Source organism: Pelobates fuscus, chromosome 9 (assembly GCF_036172605.1).
Source record: "Pelobates fuscus isolate aPelFus1 chromosome 9, aPelFus1.pri, whole genome shotgun sequence".
Lineage (NCBI taxonomy): Eukaryota > Metazoa > Chordata > Amphibia > Anura > Pelobatidae > Pelobates > Pelobates fuscus.
Window position 1 is genome coordinate 139,906,339 of NC_086325.1, and position 27,462 is coordinate 139,933,800.

Sequence of the window (27,462 nt, forward strand, 5' to 3'; positions counted from 1 at the left end):
ATTTCTGGACTTTCTGCTACAGCAAAGTGTATATTGAATCGGGGCCCATATGGAGTTTTATCAATAGCCAATTTGAATGTCCTGATCAGAAATGCGTCCATCTAATAGATCCCTTCATGGAATGGCCTTTGTTCAATGATTTGCACCCTGCTCTGCAAATTTGAGTCTTTGCAGCTTCATATAACTTTATCTGCTTTTTGAACGTTAAATGACATTGAAGATGTTTGCATTTTATACTGGTACCCCTTTGGCCAACGACGTTTACTTCCGGACTGCGTTTCTAGGACTCTAAGATGCTGAAATCAAAAACCAAAAATGGAGAGGCTTAATAAGACTAGACCTGTAACAGGAAGCAGAGTATCTGTAAGTACGGAACCTACAGGTTAAATATAACACGAAATGACGTAACTCTTTCTCTATTGTGCCTCTATTAAAGGTATTTTCTTAGATAATTTAGAATGTTATAATTTTGTTTTGAAATTATATATGAGATGACCCATCATTTTACATTTCTAATTAGTAGTCAAATATTATAGTAACAATTCTACCTGCCATAATACCATTTACCACCAACCCTTTGGGTGTTGGAGGGGCTGATTTTTCCCCCCCATGTCCCACACAGCGGGTTAATACTGCCATTCATTAGCATGATGTAGTTTGCAGGCTGATTTTGCTGCTTGTTGGCAAATAATTATTTTTGATGGACTATTTAGAATCAGGCAATTCTCGTAGTCGGCCACCTTTCCTTTAGAACAGCCTGCCTACCCCCATAAGACTCTCCCTCAAAACCAATCTGTTCAGGAAAGCTTGTGGCCTCCCAGAGTAGCTTCTATTTCATAAACCTGTCTATTGCGCTCTCTTAAAGGGCCACACTCCACGCTCACCTCCAGTTCGGCTACTTTCCCATCTTTTTGATTGGTTGCTTTCCCCGTCGATGCCCTTCCTATTGTATTTTTATATCCCACCTCTTCTAGATTGTAAGTTCGTTTGAGCAGGGTCCTCATCAACCTATTGTTCCTGTAAGTTTTTGTAATTGTCTCATTTATTGTTATATCCCCACCGTTTTAATTTTGCAAAGTGCTGCGCAATAGGTTGCCGCCATATAAATGCCAATAATTATAATAACACAGCGCTTTTTTTTTTCCTGTTAAACTCTTTTTGAGTGTATAGATAAATAACATGGCTTTCTCTGGCACCCAGAGAATCTTATTGAAATGAGTAGTAAGTCGAACCAGCAGGTCACTTAACCCCTTAAGGACCAAACTTCTGGAATAAAATGGAATCATGACGTGTCACACATCTCATGTGTCCTTAAGGGGTTAAAAGATGGGTGCTTTATTAAGCCTATGCAAATTACACCATTTCAGCACAGACACAAGTCATTGCAATGAATAAATCACAAATCTTCATGTATTTTATTGTACCTTAATTCTAACAATCATGGGTAACGCGTCTTTATAAAGTTTGTAGTTCACTAAGCTTTAAGGCACACTGAGTCGAACTGCTACCAAGTCAACCCTTGGTGGCTAGAATAATGCCCTATATCAGGGATAGGAAACCTTCGGCACTCCAGATGTTTTGGACTACACCTCCCATGATGCTTTGCCAGCATTATGTGTGTAAGAGCATTATGGGCAGGGGCGGGCTGGGACGGGGGGCAGGGAGGCAATTGCCCCCCAGGCCGCCCGAAATTGTTTTAGGACCGGCCGCGGCGGGCCGGCCCTTTAAATGCTGCAGCCGGCTGAGCGCTCTGTAAAGAGCGCTCAGACGGCTGCAGCTGCTTTTCCCTCCCTTCCCTCCCCTGTAGCGTGTCCGAGCTGCTCTCCGGTCCGTGGTGCCCGGCCGGAGTGATAGGAAGGTCAGTCCGGCCGGTTACAGGAAACAGAAACTCCTGTTCCGGAGAGAAGCTCGGCCACGCTACAGGGGAGGGGGTAAGAAGAAGGGGGGAGGAGAGTAAGAAAAGAGATGGGGGGGAGTAAGAAGAGGGGAGGGGGGGGAGAGTAAGAAGAGGGGAGGGGGAAGAGTAAGAAGAGGGGAGGGGGAAGAGTAAGAAGAGGGGAGGGGGGAAGAGTAAGAAGAGGGGAGGGGGGGAGAGTAAGAAGAGGGGAGGGGGGAGAGTAAGAAGAGGGGAGGGGGGAGAGTAAGAAGAGGGGAGGGGGGAGAGTAAGAAGAGGGGAGGGGGGAGAGTAAGAAGAGCTGTGGGGGAGAGTAAGAAGAGGGGAGGAGGGAAGAGTAAGAAGAGAGGAGGGGGGAGAGTAAGATGAGGGGGGAGGGGGGAGAGTAAGAAGAGGGGGAGAGTAAGAAGAGGGGGAGAGTAAGAAGAGGGGAGGGAGGGGGAGAGTAAGAAGAGGGGAGGGGGGGAGAGTAAGAAGAGGGGAGGGGGGGAGAGTAAGAAGAGGGGAGGGGGAAGAGTAAGAAGAGGGGAGGGGGGAGAGTAAGATGAGGGGGGAGGGGGGAGAGTAAGGAGAGGGGAGGGGGGGAGTAAGGCGAGGGGAGGGGGGAGAGTAAGGAGAGGGGAGGGGGGAGAGTAAGGAGAGGGGAGGGGGGAGTAAGGAGAGGGGAGGGGGGAGTGAGGAGAGGGGGGGGGAGAGTAAGGAGAGGGGAGGGAGGGGGAGAGTAAGAAGAGGGGAGGGGGAAGAGTAAGAAGAGGGGAGGGGGGAGAGTAAGGAGAGGAGAGGGGGGAGAGTAAGGAGAGGGGAGGGGGAGAGTAAGAAGAGGGGAGGGGGGAGAGTAAGAAGAGGGGAGGGGGGAAGAGTAAGAAGAGGGGAGGGGGAAGAGAGAGGAGAGGGGAGGGGGAGAGTAAGGAGAGGGGAGGGAGGGGGAGAGTAAGAAGAGGGGAGGGAGGGGGAGAGTAAGAAGAGGGGAGGGGGGAGAGTAAGAAGAGGGGAGGGGGGAGAGTAAGAAGAGGGGAGGGGGGAAGAGTAAGAAGAGGGGAGGGGGAGAGTAAGAAGAGGGGAGGGGGGAAGAGTAAGAAGAGGGGAGGGGGGAGAGTAAGAAGAGGGGAGGGGGAAGAGTAAGAAGAGGGGAGGGAGGGGGGAGAGTAAGAAGAGGGGAGGGGGGAGAGTAAGAAGAGGGGGGGATTAAGAAGAGGGGAGGGGGGAGAGTAAGATGAGGGGAGGGGGAGTAAGAAGAGGGGAGGGGGAGTAAGAAAAGGGGAGGGGGGTAAGAATAGGGGGGAGTAAGAGGGGAGAGGGGAGTAAGAAGAGGGGGGGAGTAATATGAGGCGAGGGGGTAAGAAGAGGGAAGGGAGGGAGTAAGAAGAGGGGAGGGGGGATAATAAGAGGGGGGGAGTAAGAAGAGGGGAGGGGGGAGTGTAAGAAGGAGGGGAGAAAAGAAAAAGAGGGGGGAAGAAGAGGGGGAGGGGAGTAAGAAGAGGGGGAGGGGGAGTAAGAAGGAGGGGAGATAAGCAAATGAGGGGGGTAAGAAGAAGAAGGGGGGAGTAAGAAAAAGAGGGGGGAGTAAGAAGAAGAAGATGAGGGAGTAAGAAAAAGAGGGGGGAGTAAGAAGAAGAAGAGTGGAGGGTAAGAAGAAGAAAGGGGGAGTAAGAAGAGGGGGGAGTAAGAAGAAGGGGGAAGTAAGAAGGAGGGGAGATAAGAAAAAGAGGGGGTAAGAAGAAGAAGGGGGGAGTAAGAAAAAGAGTGGGGAGTAAGAAGAACAAGAGTGGGGAGTAATTAGAAGAAGGGGGTAAGAAGAAGAGGGGGGTAAGAAGAAGAGGGGGGTGTAAGAAGAAGAAGGGGGTAAGAAGTAGAAGGGGGTAAGAAGAAGAAGGGGTTAAGAAGAAGAACTGGGGGTAAGAAGAAGAAGAGGGGGTAAGAAGAAGAAGGGGGAGTAAGAAGAAGTAGGAGGGTTAAGAAGAAGAAGGGGGGAGTAAGAAGAATTAGAGGGGGGTAAGAAGAAGGGGGAGTAATAAGTAGAAGGGGGTAAGAAGAACAGGGGGGGGAGTAAGAAGAACATAGGGAGGAGGGGGGTAAGAAGAACACAGGGGGGGTGAGGAGAACACACAGAGGGAAGAGTGAGAAGAACACAGGGAGGGTGGAGGGGGGATGAGAAGAGCACAGGGAGGGTGGGTGAGTGTGAGAAGAGACCGCTAGGGGAGGGTGGGGGAGAGGAGAGACCACTAAGGGGCATGGGGAGAGCTCTAAGGGACAGAAGGGACAGCTCTATAGGACAGGGGACAAGACAGGGAGCTCTTTCACACTACGCGCACACACACACACACACACACACACAATGCATCCCTATACATACACAGAAACACACAATGCATCCCTATACATACACAGAAACACAACATGCTTCCCTTACACACAGATAAACACACAATGCATCCATTACACACACACACAATGCAACCCTTACACACAAAGACAATGCATAATTTGCACACATACACAGAAACCCTTACACACACATGCAAACACACACACTGTTTTTCTTACATACACACAGAAACACAATGCATCTCTTACACTCAATGCACACACATACAGACACACATCTTGCATCCCTTATGCATACAAACACAGATTCACACAATGCATCCCTTACACACAACCAGAAACACATAACACATCCCTTATACACAAATACACACTGCTTCTACTACACACAAACACACTGCATCACCTGCACAAACTGGTATCCCTATACACTACATACCATAAGCACACATATTAGATCCTCTACAATAACACATAACACATCCCCTACACACTCCACTCCCTGTGAGCGAACTCATGGGTGGGTGGAACATATAAGTGGACTTATGAGTGGGCCTTATGGGCATACTCACCGTCAGGCACTGGGGCCCAGACCTTGAGCTGTGTAAGAGGCCCCCAAAAAATGGAGCTGCTTCCAATTCTCCCAGAACGTTGAATTTTGTGACCACAGTTGCAAACAGCCTCCAGAGATCCTGTTCTACACCAGACCAGTGGAGCCAAACTGCAGCCCATCATCATCCTCATCTAATTGTAAGTAGGCAATCTAGTATATTATTAGTGACACTAATCTATAATTTACCTCACATTAAAGGGACACTATAGCTTAATGAAGTGGTTCTGGTGTCTATAGCTGGTCCCTGCAGCCTTTTTAATGTAAACACACACTGTGTGCAGCACTGGCGTTAGTTCATATGGCAGATCATATGGGTGGGGCATTGTGATGTCACATGGGGGGGCGGCAAATTTATATTTTGTCTAGGGCGGCAAAAATCCTTGCACCGGCTCTGATCCTGGGCAGGTGCACCAGTCTACTGGTGACCCACAGGAGGGGAGTGCACTGATTGCACTGCACTCTCCTCCTGCCCAGACCCGTCTTGACCGCAGTGCAAGTGCCCTCTGCCCCTAATTTACAGTGGCTCACACTCACAACAAGCAGTGCCTGGAGCCCTTTGCAGAGACGGAAACAAAGAGGTTCTGCGGCAGCTGGCCGTCCTGCAAGCATTACATTAAACAGCTGTTCCCCATGCAGCCACAGGTGGCGTTGTGCTGGGAGACTGTGATTACTCTTCACTTCTTCCCAGCCTACAGAGCAACGCATGGGGGAGAGAGAGGAGTAGGCATGATTTAATCTTGAATAAATCATCTAAGCAAACCTTTATAAATTTGGGGGGATCAGCTCTGTTTCCACAGTTTATTGGTGTTTACTCTGATGTCTGTATTAATATTGAGGGATGTCTAAGTAGTAACGTAAGTGTGTGTCAGCAGGGCCAGCCGTTGGGGTGGGCAAGCTGTGCCGTCACGCAGGGTGCCATGACAACAGAGGCACCCGGCGGCCAACACAGCTCACAAGTTGGGTACACCAGCATATTTAATTTAAACGATTCGCTGGTGGTCCACTGGTGCGCACCAGCAGTAGGTGCAGTCAGATCATATCCTCTCCCTCGTGGTTCCGGCACTCAGTTAGTGAGTCAGAGCACAGGCTCAGAGATTCTCAGCCTGTGCTCTGACAACATTGAAAGTCAGAGCCGTGAAGGAGCGTGTATGGCAAAGATCTACTGATTAGCATAACATCAATATCCGTTATAAAACCAGAAAAAGGTGAGCATGGATGGTGAACTGATTTGGTGGCGCAATGGGCCACTTGACTGGTTTTGCCCCCCAGGCCTAAGGCTGCCAGCCCTCCCCTGATTATGGGGGATGTAGTCCACAACATTTGGAGTGCCGAAGGTTGCCTGTCCCTGCCCTATATTTATGATATTACTGAAAATAACTGGGGTGGGTTATTCTTGCTGGAGTCGGCTGATGCCATCTCTCTGCACACTGTTTGTAATAGCTGCCTAATTTGACAGATAGGCGTGTTTGTTTACTAACCGGGATGTTGCGGAGAATTCAAAAGAGGAAATTAAAACTTTAACCAAACACTACTCAGCTACTAAGGATGAACTGATGCAGTACCCGTGACAATCTTCACAATTCTAATATAAGCTAATAACCCACTAAACACAAATACCTTACCAGATCACTGAAACATTAACAGGATTATTGAAAACAAAAGAAAGTGGAAGCTCAGAGTATACCAAATCAGAAAGGCAGTGAAGGGGTTAACCCTAAAATGGAACAGAATATGATGAAAAGAGAATAAGATGGTCAAATATCAGGGGTTGGGGGTTTTGGGGAGACCTTTACCCTGATATTTGACCATCTTAGCCTTAGCCATTGATTTAGAAAGATTTAACTATCTGTTGTCATTAACACAACAGTTTCCTGATTATCCTTGATAGCAGGCTAAGGCACTGTGTATTTTTCTATATTTCTCTATTTATGCCAGTAATTTTCGGCATTTGCGCACAGCGCTTGAGATCTAGAGAACTAGTATACGCTCATTTGAGCCTCTAGATCTCCTATTCACAGCTTACCAGGGCTTTGTATTGTATCTTTTCTCCAGATAGTCAGCTAGTTCAGTCTTTTGTATTAGAGGCAGGTGCCCTCGAAGGCACAGTTAGATTTACGTTCATATCTTCTACCTCTCGTTTCTCTACTAAGCCTGTACCAATACCAGAGTTATCTTATTTTATTTGATTCTCGTGATGCCCCTGTAGGCACACCTTAGTATATGTATTGATTTCCATCAATGTATCTGATTACTCTAGGTGCAGACCTCTGATAAGGAAGGCATAGTATTGTATGTGAACAGCTGCTAACTGACAGATTTATCGATTTATTTATATTCATATCTTTATTTATTATTTTTTTCATTATTTCAATTTATAAGAGACAGACTCATTTAGGTTTGGTACATCTATTCTCTTGTGTCAAAGAAATACCTATATCCGCAGACATATCATAGAATATCATGTCCAAACCTTCATACTCTTACTGACACCTCTTACTGTGCACAGTGTTACAATTCAGGAAAGTGTCCAAACTTGTAACCATCGATATTTATTTTGCAACATTAGATTGCATTTCCCTTTTTGTTGCAATATAACAGATGGGTTCTAACTTAGCTTTATATTATAGCTTATTGTGAGTTGGACAAACCACCACTACTACTCCTGAGATGTCTTTCTTATTAATTGACTCTTTATGTCTCTAGTCTCATTCCCCCCCCCCCCCCTTTTTTCCCCCATTTATATATTGGGGTCCATTGAGAGTAATTAGATTTGTTTCTTAATCACCTTTATCGATTCACTATTAAAAGTTACGTTTTAATTTCTTTCTACTATTCTCACTTTTCCTGGCAGTGTCTCTCTTTCTCTTTTCATCATTAACAGGATTATTTAATAAAGTGAGAATTAAAAGCAAATTTAACTTTTAAGCCCAAAATAGCCAAACTGGAAAATATTCCCAAGTCAGCTAAGATTTTAGCTTGGCTACTCTGGCCTTAAACTTTAAATTAATTTCGCATTTTCACGTTCGTAAATAACCCTGACAGAGAAACGAAAAACTGACCGAGATATAGCAAAGGTTCCTGACACTAGAATCTATAGATAGGCTTTAATAATCCCTCTGTCACACGTTGTGGGGAAAGCAGTTAAATGATGTTCAAGTCCTATTCTCACCTGACCGTCCGTGATGATGAAGATTAATTAAAGATTACACAATCGGGCACAGGTGACTTCTTATTTTCCTATCCAAGTCACAAATGACGTGGGGTTGAATTTACCCTGTTTTTAGGGAACCCTGCAATATCTCTCTCGTGCAGAGATTAACATAACATATTCCCTGCTAATATTATTTAACCTCCTACATCACTGCCAAAGGGGAAAAAACTGTCACCGGCAAAGCAAAATTGACTTAGTTAAAATGTTAAAAGGACAGACATTCCATTCCATCAATAAATGTAAGAGGCATACATTATCCATTTTCCCATTAAAAAAATAAATAAATTTGTAAGCAAGATATAATACGTTTGCATATCTTTAAAAGGTATTTTTTTCTGTCATTTTAATTAGTAATTGTTTTTGCATTATGCAAGAAATAAAAGAGCCATTTGGAGCCAATTTAACGTGATTCCTAATTACTCCTGGCGTAGGTATAGATACGGACTGGTTTTCATGCATATGCTATAGTACGTTTACAGAATTAAACACTACAATGAGAATGTAAAGTGAATTTAAAATTTAAGGTGAAATTAGCTAAACTGGAAAAAATCTCTGTCATCTGTGCTTTCCATTCAACTACTCTGGCCTTAAATATGAAATTCACTTTGAATTCTTACTTTAGTGAATAACCTTGTTTTTTGGCATTATAATTTGAAGGTTTATCCATGTTGGGTTAAAGGGATTCTATAATGCCAGGATAACAAAGCCATTTTCCTTGCACTATAGGTTCCTACAGTGACCCCTCCCTAGCACCTCTCCTCTTGCGGCGCTGAAGGGGTTAAAGCCCCTTCAGTCACTCACCTGAATCCAGTGCCTCCGCCCACACTCCTCCCCTCGCCTGCGGCAATGGCCGCGTTTGCATTAGGATTTCCCAAAAGGAAAGCATTAATCAATGCTTTCCTATAGGGATTCCGGTGACGCGGAAGTCCTCACTCATAGCGTGAGGACATCCAGCGCCATTTAGACGACGAAAAGTCATCTAAGCAACCTGAAGTCCCTCTAGTGGCTGTCTGGTAGACAGCCACTAGAGGTGGAGTTAGCCCTGAGAAGTAATTATTGCAGTATCTCAGGAACTGCAATCATTACCACTGTAGGGTTACGAGACATGGAACATTGCACCCAGAGCACTTGAATGAGCTGAAGTGGTATGGGTGCCTATAGGGTCCCTTTAAGCATGGAAGGGGCCACCTTGATCATGTGATACCAGCAGCCAATGAGAATCAATAAGTGGTTTGAATTATAGCTCCAGCCTCCCACTGTGCAGGAAACAGGAAATAATTTTTTAACTTTATAATGAGAGTAAGTAATCAACAGAGGTGTTTTTTTTATTTATTTAAATCTTGCTATATGGTGGTGCATAAATCATTTCTGAAAACAGTCACCTTGAAGAATCACTCATAGCATCAGGGCCAGCGCTACCATAAGGTGGTATAGGCAGCCACCTTAGGGTGCAAAAACCGGGTGATTGGCTGGAGAGGAGCACACAGCCTCCTGCCGATCATTCCATGTAGAGTGTGAGCTGCAGCCCAGCCTCTGGTACATGCTGCAGGGGGTGGTGATATAAATCACATCATATCCCTGCTCCATGTGTAGCACAAAGCGTGGCAGGGCGATGGCGCCTTAATGATAATTTGTATGGTTAGGTTTGTTTGATTGTGTACCTTTTATGATAGTGTCTCTGTATATTTTTGCACTTGAATAACTGTGACTGCCTGAATAAATGTGTCTGTATGATTGTGCCTTGTGCATGTATTTTGTTTTGGCTGTATAGCTGGGCAGGAAAGTGACACAAAAGGATAGGAAGGGGGGGGGGGGGGGGGCAGGATCCAAACAAAATAGGCTAGCGGTGAAAGAGACACAAAGGAATAGGGTTGAGGGACACACAGTGGGGCGTCAAAGAGACACAGAAAAGTGTCTGGTGGTGAAAGGGACGCATAGGAGCATTGGAGACAAGCACAGGGTCTATGTGGAGAAAGAGCCACAGAAAGGAGCTGGGGGGTGAAGGAGCCACACAAAGGAGCCTGGGGGGGGGGGTGGCAGGGGTTGAAAGAGCCACACAAAGGTACTGGAGGTGGGTAAAGGGACCCACAAAGGGGCTAGGGGTGTAAAGGGTCATTTTCAGTTGTGTAGCTAGAGGTCATAGTACCGGCCCTGCTAAGCACCACCTCAGCTTTGTAGTAGTGCAATGATTATGCCAGGGCTGGGACCATCAGTGATCAGAATTATTCCTCTCCCAGGCCCAAGGTAAACCTCAGGGAGGGGGTGAACAGACTAGTGTTTTTGGGGTTATTTTAGCCCGTACTACAGCCCCTAACCACCCCCATTCTATAGCCCCTTACCACTACAGCCCCTTACCACCACAGCTACAAACACTTACAACCCCAAGCCCCCTACTAAAGCCCCTTACCACTACAGCCCCTAACCCCCTGCTACAAACCCTTACCACCACAGCCCCAAACCCCTAATACAGCCCCCTTACCCCTTACAGCCCCAAACCCCCAGAGAAAACAATAACTATCCCTTACTGAGATAGTGAGTGATATACTAAAGTGCCTGAATAAAAGCAGCTCAACACAAAAAGTGGAATACCTTAATCCACAATAAAGTGCAAAAAACAAGAATAAAAAGGTATACAAATATACCAGCGAGTGGAGCGCTATAATGAATATTAATATAAATAATGAGGGGGTATACTCACCCCTCCAACATAGTGATACAATGTGTCCAAATGTACATACAAAGTAAAACAACAAAAAGAGAGAATATAGTGCAGATGGTTTACAAAAATAAAAAATGAATAATAGTAGCAATTGGTTGAAACCACTCACGTGGGTTGGAGCCTATAAGCTATTGGCTCCATAAGTGACTCCTTTTTGCTCTTGAGGCAGCAACACACCCCTTTATCCCAAACGATATTCTCCTGAAGATATGGAACAATCAGAGAGAGAGAACCTCATAGATGGTATTGTACAGATAGTGTATACAAAATAGTGAGATAGTAATGATTATGCTCACCTTAGACCCCTACTAAAACCCCTTACCACTATGGCAAACAGAATCTCGCCACTGGCTCCTGGAGGAGCCTGCTTGCCAGCCTCCTGCCTCAGGACTATGGGCCCTTCAATATACCTTGCCCAATGCACTTTAAAAGGCTCCATTCATGTGATTTATGTACTTTTGTACTCCAGAAAGAGAGACCGACCGTTAGCCCTGTTTCCTTGGTACTGTTTTGGACATAGGACCATGTGCATGGTCGGTCAAAATTAGGACTTCCATGAAAATCCCAAACCCCTGAACCGATCTTGGATATGTTGGTCACCCAGATTGGGGCTTTCGGGATATTGTCAAAATGTATGTTTTCTGTGCCTCAAGATAATTAAGTTTAGTACAGTTCCTGACTCAATTATCTCTCAGGCACAGGGGAGGGATTACCCTGTTTTGTGTGGGAATGTCCTGGACCTAAGAGCCCATATAATTATGTGTATGTTTTACTGTAGTCTCCTCTCAGGTCCAGAGGGGAATGCCCATGGAATATGTATCTGGAAACCCCTTGCATGGGGAGTTGCATATAAGGCTACATGTGGCTCTCATTAAACCAGTTCTCCTTCGCCTCGTCTCATGCTTGTAGGGAACAGCTATATTCACTCTGGGGATTGCTATAATCCCTATACTTCCTTGGATTATAATCACCAGCTCTTGTAAGAGCTATCCTGCTATACTCTCTGGAGTAGGAGAGGTCTACCCAATGGAAGCTGGATCCCGGTCTTGGGTACAGGGTAGGTGGAGGACAGTGAGAACCCAACCTGTAATGCTAGCTGCGGGGATTACGGTGGTTATGGTGTCTGGTGAAGTACTTGGGAATACTAGGAAGCATTGATTGGCAGAGGCACCCAGTCGGGGGGGACAGACGGTCCGCCACAACCACTATAGTCCCTAAGCCCCTACTACAAACTCTCACCACCACAGCCCTACAACCTCTACTATAGCAGCTTGCCATTAGAGCCCCTACAGCCCCTTACCACTACAGCCGCAAACCCCGTACTACCACTCCTGACCACAACAACCCTACACTCCCTACAACAGCCCATTACCACTACAGCCCCAAAGCACACTACTACAGTCCTTTCCACTACACCACCTAAACCCACCACTACATTCCCTAACCCCCAATTGCTGCCCCTAAACCTACTACAGCCCCTTACACTCTACTACAGCCCTTAACCCCCAATTGATGCCCCTATACTCTACTGCACACCCTTACCCCCTAATTGCTGCCCCCATACTTTACTACAGCCTGTTAATCCCCTACTGAAGCCATATCAACCCACAGGCAGCCCATATTCCCTCATTGTAGCCCCTGTCCCCTACTACGGTCCCTTATTCCTACTGCAGCCCCTATTCACACATGTAGTTCCTATCCCCCACTACAGTCACTCACTGACCTTCAAATGCAGCCCGTAACCCCCCCATAATAAAGTCCCTACCCTCAAATATAGCCCCTATTCCCCACTACAGTCCCTACCCCCCCCCAAACGCAGTCCCTATCATCCAAATTTCAGTCCCTAACTCCCCTACTACAGCTGCTATCCCTCCCACTAAAGCTTGTTTCCCCCAATTGCAGGCCATATCCCCCACACTACAGCCCCTTTCTCCAATTGCAGCCATCCCCCAATTCAGCCCCTAAACTACACTCCTTATGCTCCAATTACAGCCCATGCCCTCCACCCCAGCCCCTAACCGTCCTACTACATCCCCCGTACCCCAATACAGCCTTAAGCCACCTACTACAGCCCCTAACTCCTCAATTACAGCCCCATATCACCCCACTACCAGTGCCCCTCCTGAGATTATGTTCTGGATCTGCACCTGGCACTGATACGTTATTTGGACATAAAGATGGCCCTAATCAGTTATATTGATAAAGATGGCACTGATCAGTTATGTTGATAAAGATGGCACTGATCAGTTATGTTGATAAAGATGGCACTGATAAGCTTTTTCAGGGGCAAAGTTGGCTGTGGGTGACATGCTACCTGGTGAAGTTGGGGGGTCCAAAGAGGAGGAGTGGTTACCATAGGAAATGGGTGAGGTTAAGTGTTATGTTTGTGAACGGGAGCAGTAAGTGATATAGCCACACCCACCTATTGGCCCCAAAAATATTATTGCACCTAGGCATCAGTGACCCTAGGATCGGCCCTGAGCATACTCTGCGCCCACTCTCCTTTTACATGTTTTATGGGATAAGATCAGGCACCTGAGCCTTTCTGGTCTAGGAGGGGTCTGCCTGTAGATGCTGTTAGTCTCTCTCTACTGTGCAGGATCATTGAAGGTATTTATTGCATTTTATATGCCAATTGTTTTTTAAGTAGGCTTTTATTGAGTTCCGAAAAAGTAATAAATGGATACTACAAGTGCCAGGAACACAAAACAGTACTTCTGGTCACCTAACTGATGCTGGATGTCCTCACTTTATACATTAGGACATCCAGCGTCAACTGAAACACCATTGGAAAGCATTATACATGCTTTCATATAGGGAAAATACTAATGCGAGAGCAGTTGTTGCAGAAGAGGAAAGCCGATGTCCCTAGGTGCTGGTTCAGGCACCACCTCCGCTCCTCCACCACTGACGTCAGTCTGCGAGGAGGGAGAGGGGGGGCACCTAATGCGCTTGCACGGCAGGCACTACTGCATTTGCATTAGGACTTCTCCCCCAAAGGAAATCATTGTATAATGATAATAGGGTTTCGGGGGATGCGGAATGTCCTCATGCATAGTGTGAGGACGTCCAGTGTCAGTTGGGGCGACCAATAGTCGCCTAACCACCCAGAAGTCCCTCTAGTGGCTGTCTGGTAGAGGTGGAGGTAACGCTTCATGAAAATGATTGCAGTTTATTAAAAACTGCAATAATTACCACTGCAGGGTTAAGGGACCTGGCACTTCAATGACACTGCGCAGGGGAGGGTGAGTGAGCATTGACATCACCACTCTGTGAGTGAGGAGTGAAGCAGGGCTCAGAGTCCGCAAGCATGGAGACTGAGAGTGTGCAGAACAGGAGATTAGCTGTATGTAGCAGGTACACCAGTACACTGAGACTCTTTGTATTCCTATTGAAGGAACTGGCTAAAACTAGGTGATTTTTTTTTTTTTTTACACATCGCAAAAACCTTATCTGTACTAACCTTATCTGTGGTGTATTGTGGCTGTTGACTCTCTGTGCTGTGCCCTGCATGGGGAAAAAGAGGAGCTACACCGAAGTCACAAATACATTATGCTCTGTGTAAATGTTACATGCGCACACACACACACACACACACACGCGCACGCTCTCTGTCATTGCACAGGGGTCTAATGTCAGGAAGACTCATGGCTGATCATGAGGGGATGAATATGCTAAAAATGCTTTGTCTGTGTGGGGAATACACCAATCGGAGGCTTCTAAAGGTTACTCCAGTCGTGACTCTATTATACTTCTAGAAGGGGAAGTGAGTGATCGCTTTGCGGCACTATCACCCCCTCTGAATAAAGAGTGTTTTATAAAGATAGAATCTCTGTGAAATACTTATATTGACATATTGACGCTTCTAGTCACAGGGTGCAGTCACCGCAATCTAGAAAGGTCCAGTGATGGCTGCAGCGAATTGACTTTACCAAGAAAGGATTCCACAGGATCCTCCATAAATCTCAATGTTGTAACCTCGTGTGAGAGAGTAAATCAATAACATCGGCTCCTGGCGCTGAAGAGAACCCGCCGGGTGAAGATGGCTGCGCCCGCAAGGGACAGGTTCGGGTAAATAAACATCACCTTTGCCTGTTCCCGAAGACTAGGAACCCCCAGCGGCGAAGTCACCGATGTGGGTCTTTGCGAATCCTGCAAAGACCCCAGGCAGTGACAGTGTCGCTTTAACAGAAGCAGAAGAAAACCTTCCTAGGTGTCTGATTATAATTTTACTGGTAATGCATTGGAATAAATAGTAGTGTTTTGTTTTTTTTATGTATTATTCAGCAGGCCGCTTGCGTGCAGCTAATTATGGTAAATTAGCCAGTGCAGATATCTGCAGCCAGGTGTATAATTCCCCTTTAAATGGTGAATGGGACATTCGCTACGTCATTCACTCGGGGCTGCAGGGATTTCAATAGGACAGTCTATTACAGAACGTGGGGGTTATGGGTATGGTGAATGGACGAGTGCTGCTGAGTCTGCTTATTAGCTTAGCTCTCTGAATGTGGGTCATGTTTACGGTCTATAGAAATAGAAGAGGGAATATACAAGTACAAACCCATGTCAGTGATATACCCTCTCATTGCTGCACATGGTACGTGCCTGGTCAATTTGATTAGGGGGATATGAGTGGTGGAATCAGACAGGGAGTGGAGAGAAGGGGGAAGCAGTGACAGGGTAAAGGAGGGGGTGGTAAGGAGGACGCGCAGGGTATATGAGACTTTGGTATGTGACCAGAGAGAAACTGTCAGTGATGGCATGTGTGTAACAGAAGGACGTGACTAGATGCCTGGGCAATGAGGATAAAGATTAGCTGGAGTTGGGGCCATTAGAGGGTCTGGTGTGATTTATGCCAGAGTGTGATTTATGTCATGGCCGTGTGTGATATGAGATCCAGCGAAGGAAACTGAGAATGGATGGGGAAGGAAGACGTGACTCCGTTAATTGTGGTGTGACTAAAGAGGTGAGAGACCACTGCCCATCTGGTAATGCCCTACCACCGTGTACCCCACTTGCCTGCATTTTTGTTTTTCAGGTTCCTGTTTGCGCACCTGATCCTGTATCTGTGGCCCCTAAACCCCTGTCTGTATCCCAACTGTTCTCTGTACATCAAGTCGGTTTATCGTAGAATCTTACTAACTTGTCTCCCCATATGTCTGTCTCTGTTTGTCTGCTGCGTCTGTCTCTCTGTCTGTGCTGCAGTTGCTGCTCCACTGTGTCTTTAAAAAAAGCCCAGGCTCCTTCTGCTCCTTGAGTCCTACCTGTCTCTGCCCAGTTCCTGTCTGTGTCTTTGATCACCTGTGCCGCTATCTCATTGTTATCTCCCCAGCCCATATCTACTTATAAACCTAAAACCCCTCTGTACCCCAGCTCCTGCCCTGTCATTCCACTTTCTGTGTGCTTCACTGCCTGCTGCATTTATCCTGCTGCTCAGCTCTTTAATTTGTCTCCGGCACACACATAAATGCTTTATTCTCTGTCCATTAGAAGAGGGTGATGTCTGTGCACAGCGCTGACACACCACTCACATGTTTCAAAGCACACCCTCCTCTGAATCCTCCTGACAGTGCAGGACCGAGCCTGGACCTATTGTGTGCCCCTCTTGCTGCCTCATTCAGTCACTGTCATGGACAGATCTATGGTATTGCTGTCTCTGTATTGTGAAATACACACTTCCCCTCCTCCCTTTCTGTTTTGCTCTTTTCCCAACTTACTCTGCTTTTTTACTTGTGTATCACCGCAGTGCCAGGCAAACTGTGTCTGTCTTCCTTCTTCTAGTAATGTTACCTGGTAGAGCATGTGAGGGGGAGGTCGGTTCTTCTGTGAACGCGGTTTGTTTTTTATGTCTTTATAGAATTTATCAACATCTATTGATCACAACTTTTTGTATTTCTCTCTGCCAGGGAGAGTCCCGCGGAAGTTCCAGGCGCCGACGGCTCTTCTGGAAACTACGGCAACGTTGGAAGCTTCTCGGGCTCTTTGAGATCGACAGGGAGCATGAGTTCTACCCATTGACTTGTGACCTAAAGGAAGGGTTAAAGGATGCCATACAAGATGTCATCTGCAGCGATGCTACGGTAAGAGATTAGTGATGTATCCATCAGCGATCAACCCCACCAGCTCTACTTTAATGTACAGTATTTACTCTATGGGTCTGTATTACTCTCATCTTCATACGGAGTAACAGCACAATTCAAGCTATAATGGACATTTAACGCTCATCGTCTGGGGACTTTGCAGAATGTTCAAAGACCCCCGATGGTAACAACGCCGCTGGGGATTCGGCGGACGAGGGAGCAGGGAAAGGTGATTTCTGCTAACCTAAACCTGTCGCTCACAGACTCAGCCATCTTGTTTCGGCAGGTGAAGTACCAGGAGCTGACATCACTGCTATACTCTCGCACATGTGAGACGCTAATTCCCTGTAGTCATAACAGGTGATGGCTGGGGAGATTGACACTTCTAGATGGTGGCAGGTGTCTTAGAATGTCAGGCGTAGAAAAAATACACAAGACAAGATAGTGCCTATGTTGTTTTATGTTTTTAGTTATAAATAGATGAAAAATGGGGGGGGGGGGGGGGGGGGGGGAGGGAGAAGGTAGGAAAGAGAAGAGAAAAGGCAAGTACGGCATGACATTGCGGCTTTAATTTGCCGGAACAGATATTGTAGCTCAGTGAATCTACATTTATGGAGATCACAATCCAAAATCAAATCCAATTACCAATTCTCATTGGGTTCTCGGTGGTACATTTAATGCAAGAAGCAAATGGAAAGGAAGATAATTGGTAAAATTTCACAGAAATCTATTAGAAAGCAGACAAGTCCATCCAAACCACAAAAAAAGAGAAAAAAAAGATTCTAGTGATCAAACTTCAAATTGCAACATTTTGGTTAAAGTAGCCATGCTGAATGGAGAATTCTTTTCCAGATTAGAAATGTTTTCCTTAATTTTGCCATCTGGATTTCAGTTAATTACAATTCAATGTTCAGTGAATAAACCCCATACTAATACGATGCAAACCGTGTCCATCTAAAATAACAGGAGCAGTGTTCTAACAAGACATTAGTCATAAGTCATTGATTAGCTACCATTTCCATAAACACGCACCTTGGCATTTTGTATTCTTTGATATTTTCTCCTAACCAAGATAGTCATTAAAGTAAGAATTCAAATTGAAGGCCAGAGTAGCTCAACTTAAAACGTAGGTGACTTAGAGTTTGGCTTTTCCAGTTCTGCTACTTTGGCCTTAAATCTGAAATTCTCTTTGAATTCTCACTTTAGTGAATAATCCAATAAAAAGATCCTATAGTGCCAGGCAAATAAAGCAGTTTTCTTGGCACTATAGGTTTAATAGGTCCCGTATGATGCTGGAGGTCCTCATGCAGAGTCCGGACCAAAGGTCCGTTTGGATTCCGGAAGCCCTCTAGAGACTGTCTGGGAGACAGCCACTGAGAGCAGACTTAGAGCTGCAATATAAACATTATAGTTTATCTGGAACTGCAATATTTTACATTGCAGCACTAGGTGGAAAAGGGACACTGCACCCAGACCACTTCAAAGAGCTGAAGTGGTCCGGGTGCCTACAGTGTCCCTTTAAGTGTAAACGATGTGTCCAATTCATTGAAAAGTGTTTTTTACACCTACCAAATCACTTTTAATATGAAATTAATTTATTTTTTGAGTTTTAATTTCTATATTTCTATTTAATCGATACTCCTGCGTGCCACTACATTGTAACTTTTTTTTTTTTTTTTTTTAGCAAACCGCACTTACAGATGACGATTACAGTGCGAAGCTCACGCAAGGCCATGAGGTAAGTTGCTTCGCCCCTTATTTTTTCTCTGATATTTGTGTGATGACATAAATGATTTATCACTTGCCGAGTGTAAGACGGAATTTTTTTTTTAAAAAAAGAGCTAAACTCTGCGATTTGTAAAGAATAAAATTGCACCCAGGTAGTTACTGTTTTATGAAATCATTTCTCAAAATTTCCTATTTATTTATTTTATGCCTGTAACAGGGCTATGTGATGCGGACGTACGCTGGACCGGTGTTCTCCCACTTTCGACAATCTCTAGGCCTGTCGGAGGAAAGTTACAGTCGTTCTCTGTCCGCCTGTGGTTTGTTCCTGCAGTTCATTAGCAACTCTAAAAGCAAAGCCGACTTCTTCCTAACGTGAGTCTACAGGATACTCTTTGTGCCTTTCCTGTCCCTTGCCATGATTGGAATGCTGTTTCTTTAATCATATATCATTCCCAAAGTGAGCTTTTATTTGTCATCTAGTAACAGTGCGAAAGATACAGACTAGGTCCCCAGTTATTGGGTCTTGATCTAAAATGCTTAGTAAGTGATAACCATTATACAGCGCTACTGAATTTGTTGGCGCTTTATAAATAATAACACAGGTAATTGTAGAGGGTCCCTGTATCATTGCTAAGATACAAAAGTTCTATTCCAAGAAAGTCTGCCGGAGTGGTCAAAATGTAGACATATAGTTACATTCTGATTCCCATGATGCTTTCCCATCCTAAAGGAATCATTGGGCTTTGTATTTCTGGACCTGGGGATCTACTGATTGTAAACTCAAGGCTTAACCCATAATTCTGAATTTTAGGTTTCGTTTTTAATAAAAATATTTTTAAATAGTCATCAAATCATACTGTCCATCACAAACCAATGTACCGTGCTTTGTGAAAGCCACGGTGTCTGTGGGTCTCAGTGACTGTATGGGTTATTAAGCCAATCATTTTGAACTGGTCATCTCTGAATGTGTTTAAAGTGTGGCAAATGATAAGTGCCAATATCAATGTAATCCATCATTTTGACCATGTTCTAAGTACTACAGCCTGGGCAGAGACTGACTTTAACCACCTTTATGGAACTTCATGGAATGTGTGTTCATTTAAAAAAAAAACGAAAAAAAAAAAAATTAAACATTTTCAGTTTAAAATCGTGGGACCCAATATAGAACTGCAGCGAGGTACTGAGATGCACAGTTGTGTTAAGGAGCTATGTGAAATGAGTGAATGCTTTGGTTGTGATATTTAAGGGGACATTATAGTTGCCCAAACCACTACAGCTTAATGTCCCTGCAGGCTTTTTATTGTAAACACTGCCTTTTCAGAGAACACCTCTGGTGACTGTTACACATTGTGCAGCACAGACTACCAGTGTCTCCACACTCTGCATAGAGAGCTGAACACTCCCCACAGAGATGCATTGACTCTATGAGGAGATGGGACATTTGCTGCCCATGTGCAATATCCTCCCAATGCTTTTCTATGGTGAAGCATTGGCTGAGATTGTAAAATTTGATCTCAGAGGAGACCCACGCAGCACTGGAATAAAGGTGAGTAAAATCACTTTATCACTCTTTTAACAAGAGTTGCGGTCACCTAAAATGTTTAATACACATTTTGTATTCTTGACATTATAGTGTTCCTATAACTTAAATGGGTGTTATGAAGGATGAGATTGGGATGAAGAAAATATCATGTCACACATATAAGTGGTTTGTTCTTAACCATTTTCAGAAATGACAAGCGGTTCTTCCTGAAGACACAAAGTAAGAGAGAGGTTCACTTCCTACTGCAAATCCTCCGAAAATACATTCAGCATTTTCAGGCGTACCCCCACTCCCTGCTGGTAAAGATCGTAGGTGAGAACCTCTGGAATCTCTGCGTGTGAAGGAGAGTGTCTAAATGCATGACATGGTGTATGACTGCAGGCTGTAATTTAAACACTATTCAAAATGAAACTATAATCTGAAAATGGAATGCTAAAAAATACAAGAAATGTTGGTAATTTCACACGTGGATCACCTTCATTGCTGTGTTGATGATAGACCGATATAAAATACTAGTATGAACATTAAATAGTGCAGTGAATGCACACTTATCCCATAAGTTCTTGTCACAGTGCCTGATCGGCACCTCAGTGTGACTGCACCAGATCAGAGCGGTCACTCTTTCGCAGTGCCCGATCGGCTAGTGACGTGAACGTGCATGCAGCGCCACGTTTTTCACAATGCACGCACGTTCTGGGGTCATGGGACCCAAATCAGTCAATAGCAGGGTTTACTGGGTTATTTAAACCCAAACCTGCAGTTGTTCAGTGCCCTGTCGTGGTTTCCATCCTGTTGGTTATCCGAGAGCATGTTCCTGAATCTGTTTATTGGTTATTGATCTTGGCTTGGCTTGACTTCCCGTATTTCTGGTATCCCTGACCCTTTGGCTTTGTTCTTACCGTATTTGTTTAAACCGTACTGTTTATTCTATCACGTTAATTCCGGCCATTCTAAGGCCCGGTAATACGTTGGTACTGTTTGTCTTTGTTACGTGTTTTACTTAATTCTGCGTGTTGGGCCACTGGTTCGGCCTGACACTCGTATGCTTTGTTCTCTGACAAATATTCATCCCACATCTACCTCCTCTCTCTCCCCTGTTCTCGATTATGATGTTGGGGAGAGCAGTGTGAGGGATGCATATTCTGTGTGTGTATTCTTCGACCGCACACACTGCTGTCAACACCCCATTGCACTACCTGAATAAGTCTGGGCATGATGTCAAATCAAGGTGCCATCCCTCATTATAGCGTTTGAGACTGCTACCGAAAGCACATACCACTTAGCCACTCTCTGCAGGTCTGTCAGAGGTCACAAACCTTTTGAGCATTAACCTGCCCCACCACCTCCACATGGTGGGTTACAGCCAATCGGTTAAGACTAGCTGATAAAAACTTGATTGCTTTTTTTTGTGTTGTGTCCATTTAAGGATGTTTGTCATCCTTCTTCTGCCTATTGGCATGATCTAGCTTGAATTATTCCTAAACCTTGTCTTGTCTTGTTTTACAGGCGTTCACAGTATCTCCAGGGCTCAAGATAAAAAGGTAAGAAATCTAGTTGTCAACTTTCAACTCAATATTTAGCGAAAGAACTTCAAGATCTTCCGACACAACAAACTCACACACAGACAATAAAACAACATTTTGAACAGGACATAGCCTTTATTATGTGGATCTGTTTAATGTCATTGTGTAACTAAATAAAGATATTTTAACGTAATTATTAGCTTGCATTCTCTACTTGTTCCACTGTTTATCACTAAAAAAGATTTAATTTGTCGTCTCCTAGAAATATTTCATCATTATGCAGAGTGTCTTCTTCCCAGATGAGCGGATCACAGGACGGTGAGACAAGTCTTTACTTTTGTCCTGTTACATGATTTGGTTATTATTGATTACTTATTAACCATAACCCTGTTTGCAGATATGATATTAAAGGCTGTCACGTTAGCCGCTGGACTGAACCAGAGCCTGAAGGAAGCAGGGTCCTTCAAGTCTTTAAAGACCTGAATTTTGAAGGAAATGTTATCTGCCTTGGTGAGTAGATCCTCCTACTAGCTTAGTAGTCAGGGTTCAAAAAACACTAGTGTTCTTTGTAGATTTGGTTTTGTAAATGTATATCTTCCTGTTGTGTTCCTACTGTGCTTTGTGTGTTTTTTGGCATTGGATGTGGGACTCTGGACTATAGGTATATTACAGAAAACTATTTTAAATTGTTGACTTCCTGTATTTTTTTTCTCATAGACTCATCGTTATTTCACTACTGTACATCATTAACGTACCCACTCAGTGGACTAAAAAAAGTAAAAATAAAAATATTTCTTACCTCCACTCCATCTCAGCATTTTTGTTGAGTTTTATAATTTGTTAAAAGGTTGTGTTATAAGTAAACCCAAAAGTCTTACCATCACTAAGTAATTAGATCCCGACAATTGTTGTTTATTGAATGATAAAGATTTTCTATTCAAATCCCTGAGCAAAAGTTGTTTAAAGGCAGAAGCTTATTTTGCATAAAATGCCTTCTGATATCACCCATCTTTGATGTCTAATGTATAAACTGTAAAAGAAAATTGGTGTATGCTCTATCCGTAATCTCGATGTTTAGAGTTTAAAACACTGACTGTGCTGTGGTTTTTTTATTTGTGAATAAAATGCTGCTGCACCTATATCTGGAAGACACAAATTTCCATTTTCTTTAGCCCGTTCCATCTGGCCAGTTTATTTTAATCCAGATCATGTGGATGGAAAAAAGACTAAAGCTCTCAATTAAAACTCCCAACATCAAGACACACAAAGAGTGTATTGCATCCCGTGATGAAAACTCTGCCCTTTCTTGAACACCAATTTATTTCTAGTTTCCATCCACGCTAAGTCTGCAAAACCTAGCAAAATAATTACATTTGGTGGGATGTAGGCTGGAAGGGGGAAGTGACCAGAGCAGATTTTCCAGATCCTGTTATATGAGCACAAGTGGATTATTAGAAAGCCTGAGCCCAGTATCGATTCCACTGTATCATAGGAACAGTTCAGAAAAATATATCTTTGTGGACATCATTGCTCCAAAAATAAATATTTGAACTGTCTACTACTGTTTTTCGAAAAGGTAGAAATATCGGCAAACAAAAAATATAAATAACAATTCTTTGTCTGAAATTCTCTGTATTCGCCACCTGTTACTCCTCTGCTCACTTCGGAGAGATTCCTTCCTTCCTTTCCATCTCCAAACCCATGTTCTTATTGCCTAATAACCATTCAGCCTGAAATTGTTCTCCTTTAATTTCATCCTTCAGATCAACAACGGCAGTGGTTCCTGCGGCAGATGGAATTGGACACACGGTTCTTGCAGGACCTCAATGTGTTGGATTACAGCCTCCTGGTTGGCTTCCAGCTGCTGCACCCGGATGAGAAGAATCAAAACTGGTCTCTGGCGAACCTCATTGTTCGCACCAAAAGGTGAGTAGAAGGTCAGGGAACCAGCTGGCAATATAGTACATAGATTAGGGAGTTAAATAACCTCCTTCTTAGTCCTGTCACCCTCCTCCATGCAAGCAGGTGGGGAACAGCATGTGTGTGACATCAGGCATGAGGTCGTTTTGGTGATGTCATTTAATGATGCTGCATGCATCTGCAGGGTTGCCAAGACAACAGATGGATTATTGCAACATTATCATTGTTATTGTATTATCATTATTGTGGGCCTGTTAAATATATATTAAAGATTTAACAGTTGACATCACAATCCAGTTGGGTTCTGGCACAGCCAGGGCACAAAGTGTGTTGGAGGAATAGAAATCGAATTTTTTTTTTGTTACTTCTTCTCTCTCTGTATTTTTCTCTATGCTGACGGACACGTTAAAAGCCTGTTCAATACTAAAGCTTATAGTGATTGTCCAGGAGCCATGATGGAGGCACTCATGTCCAGGATAGGGCTAATTACAGAGGTGTGGATTTCTACATTTAAAATTTAGACCCCATAACACATATTTCTTAAATACGAGGGATAATTGACCATAGCATTAACAATTCTGGGATGTTACAATAACTGTTTAAGAACAGATGAAGAATTAATGTAGTTTGGACCCCTCAAAATGCATGGACATAATTAGTGCCAGGGTTGGGTAACTTAGTGGCAGTGTATGTTTAGCAGATGGAGGCTAGACACACAGCAGAGCCAGAACTTACTCCTTGGCCAACTCTTTAAATAGAATTTTAGTTTGCTTCATTATATAATCCTCTCACATCTGGCATATGAAGTGAGGGGATCAAAGGAAGTCCAGGGCTACCTTCTTGGTTTTTAGGTTGTCTGGTGCCCCACCTTCAGAAAATCAGCCCAATGCAAGAGATTGTTTGTTTGTTTTTTAAGATACTGTAGCCATTGCTGCTTCCCAGGAATAGTGGAAGTTTGAGCGCAGGTCTTCTTCTTGTACGTTTGTATTTGATTCTGTATTACACAGCCATGTTACAGTGCTATCGCCAGCCCCATGTGTACCCTGTTATGGGTTAAGTGTGGAGGAGCTCAAAAAATACCCCTTTCTCTTTGCTCTCATTCACCCACAATTCTCTCCTGATTTAGCAAAGGTCCTTAGAAACCCCATTCAGATATAGTTTTTCCTCACACATGGGTTTATGGAAAATAAAGGGCCAGTTGTGTGAAAATTTTAAGAAAATGTCTTCTTTATGACCCACAGGTCTGTTAATGGGGCAGGAAGCCCTACGACTTCACATTCTGCGTCCGTTCCAGGTACTGTAGAAGAAGAGAACTCCACGGACAAAGAAGATGACGGGACTGAATTTAGTGGCACCCCAGAAATGACATCAGGGGGTCGTATTCCTCTTAAGAAGATTGGGCCCCAGGTCAGCACTGTGTCTGATATTTCTAATGTTATAGCACAGAATCGCAGATTGCTACCCAATTACAGAAACCCATTGCATGTGATGGATGGGCCAGAATTGAGGTACTTCATCGGTATCATAGACATCTTCACAGTTTATGGACTGAGAAAAAGGCTGGAACATGTGTGGAAGAGCATGCGCTATCGTGGGCAGGAATTCTCCACTGTTAGCCCCTCCAAGTACTCACGCAGGCTTTACAGTTGGGCAGAAACACATACAGTATGACACTTTCCTCTTGCATCAAACTACGATCTGAGTGTCATCCATCCGTTGAAATACCAATTATTTATTGTTTAAATTATTTAATTTTTTTTTTTTTTTGCAACCCTAATATTTTTTTTGCAATGGCTGCTAAATGGTGCACTGTTTACAAATAATGTAGAATTGAAAATGTTTTTGTTTTGTTTTTTAATTTATGATGCATAAAAATTGAAATTTCTTATAAAGCTTTTTTTATGCTTTTACATATCCTAAAAAAAAAAAAAAATTAAAAGGAAAGATTGCCTGTGAGAATGCCGTTGGTAAAAAAAAATCCAATAGGGGGCGCATTCCCTTTATTAAAATAATTGCTTATTCTCTGTCACCAGGAGGGGGTGATCTTTCTTTTAAAAAAAACAAAAATGCTATTTACCTAGCATGCACATGCAGATGATTTGATGGTTGGAGTAAATGCAGTTATTTGGATCATATATTATATTGTTTGACACACACCACCATGTACCTTCTTGATGCGCTTTAACAGAAATTTAAACCAATGGTGCTAATGGTCTGGCTTGCGAGGCAGTGCTGGGAAATTAACCCCAAAATAAAAATAAACAAACCAAGCAAATCTTGTTATGCATTTTATATAAGTGGTTAATATTGGCAAGTTAATCTTTAGAAGTTATTATTTGCATACCACCAACACATGGTACACCTCTATACAAAATTAAATGGTAAATCATTTTTAGGTTACGGTAAGGGTAAAGTGTCTTATGTTGATTTCTATGGAAAGACATGGGTCAGGTTCTACATCAAAACGTACATCTGAGCACTCATTACTGCCCGATTGACAAAAACATATGTAAGACAAAAGAATTCTATTACTGTTGCCATTCTGTGATATGTGCAGTAAATACATGGTGGCAGACACAAGATTTCGGCCCATCTAGCTAAACAATCTAAACAAGGTTTCAGCCCACAAAAGGGCCTTTGTTCCGATTTTGCTCCAATAAATCTGCCCACTGGATTGAACTAGAGTGCCTGGACCATCATCACTTTTTTGCATATTACATTGTGAGGATTGGCCAACCTCAGGCCCAGTTGCACCCTGGGATCCAGGAGAGTGCGGTATCCATATTGGTAATTATACTGATGCACTTCCTTTTACAATGTCACTTATTCTCTGTGCCATCCAAAGGGTTAAAGTTTAGTAGTACGTTCCCTCATCCAGATTAATAAACTGTTCTGGAATATGCTCAAAGTATATTGCTATAGAGTTGTTGTGGATCCTCAATCACTTTATCAGGTTTTAAGATGCTTTAACCGTGTCTTTACTATTAACCCCGTAAGGACCAAACTTCTGGAATAAAAGGGAATCATGACATGTCCCACATGTCATGTGTACTTAAGGGGTTAAAGGGACACTATAGTCACCAGAACAACCACAGCTTATTGTAGTTGTTCTGGTGAGTATAGTCTGTCTTTGCAGGCTTTTTGCTGTAAGCACTGCATTTTCAGAGAAGCACTGGGACACCCATAGTGGTCACTCCTCAGATGGCCTGGGTATTTGGCCAGATGTTGATTGGCCATGGTGGTGTTTGGCTGCGCCCCCGACCCATCTTCTTGCCGATCTCAACCAACCCAATGCTTTGGAAAGCATTGGATTGGCTGAGATCATCAATTCTGATTATGCACGCCAAGCAGGACCAGCCCAAGACATTGTGCTGCCTGGGTTGAAGAATTAAATGCTGCCCCCGCCCCCCCCACTCACTCTCCCAAACCTTGCACACATTTAGGAGATACAGTGTGTGTATTGTATGCAATGTGTATAATGAATACAGAGAGTGTGTGTAGTGGATGCAGTGTATGTGTGGGTGCAATGTATTTATAGTGGGTGCAGGGGCTGTGTAGTGGGTGCAGTGTAGTGTGCAGGACCGGTGCTAGGATTTTTAGTTACACAGGCGAAGATGCATTTTGGTGCCCCCCACCCTCGTTTAAAATAAGGTTCATACAAACACAGAAATAATCATACAGAGACATACAGACACAGACAGAGACATACATGCAGGCATATAGACATACATACAGAGGCATACCGTCATACAGACACATACATACATACATACATACATACATACATACATAGACATACAGAAACATACATACAGAGACATCCAGGCATACAGACACATACATACATACAGGCATACAAAGACATACACGCATACAGAGACATACCGTCATACAGACACATACAT

General features: G+C 43.9%; 1 protein-coding gene across 4 annotated transcripts; it reads left to right on the plus strand.

Moving 5' to 3' along the window:
• On the plus strand, nt 1–25,419 carry PIP5KL1 (phosphatidylinositol-4-phosphate 5-kinase like 1). 4 transcript variants are annotated; one of them, XM_063431400.1, is made up of 10 exons: nt 1–363; nt 16,670–16,843; nt 18,528–18,581; nt 18,789–18,943; nt 20,302–20,426; nt 21,621–21,655; nt 21,900–21,955; nt 22,035–22,147; nt 23,401–23,563; nt 24,799–25,419. In XM_063431400.1, exons 1-10 carry the CDS (start codon nt 316–318, stop codon nt 25,226–25,228), a joined length of 1,353 nt encoding a protein of 450 aa, XP_063287470.1. In that variant the 5' UTR covers nt 1–315; the 3' UTR covers nt 25,229–25,419. The 4 variants fall into 4 exon arrangements, with proteins under 4 accessions (XP_063287470.1, XP_063287468.1, XP_063287472.1 ...); XM_063431398.1 differs by lacking the exon at nt 1–363 and adding an exon at nt 15,432–15,729; XM_063431402.1 differs by lacking the exon at nt 1–363 and adding an exon at nt 16,368–16,407.
• The last annotated feature ends 2,043 nt before the right edge of the window (nt 25,420–27,462 follow it).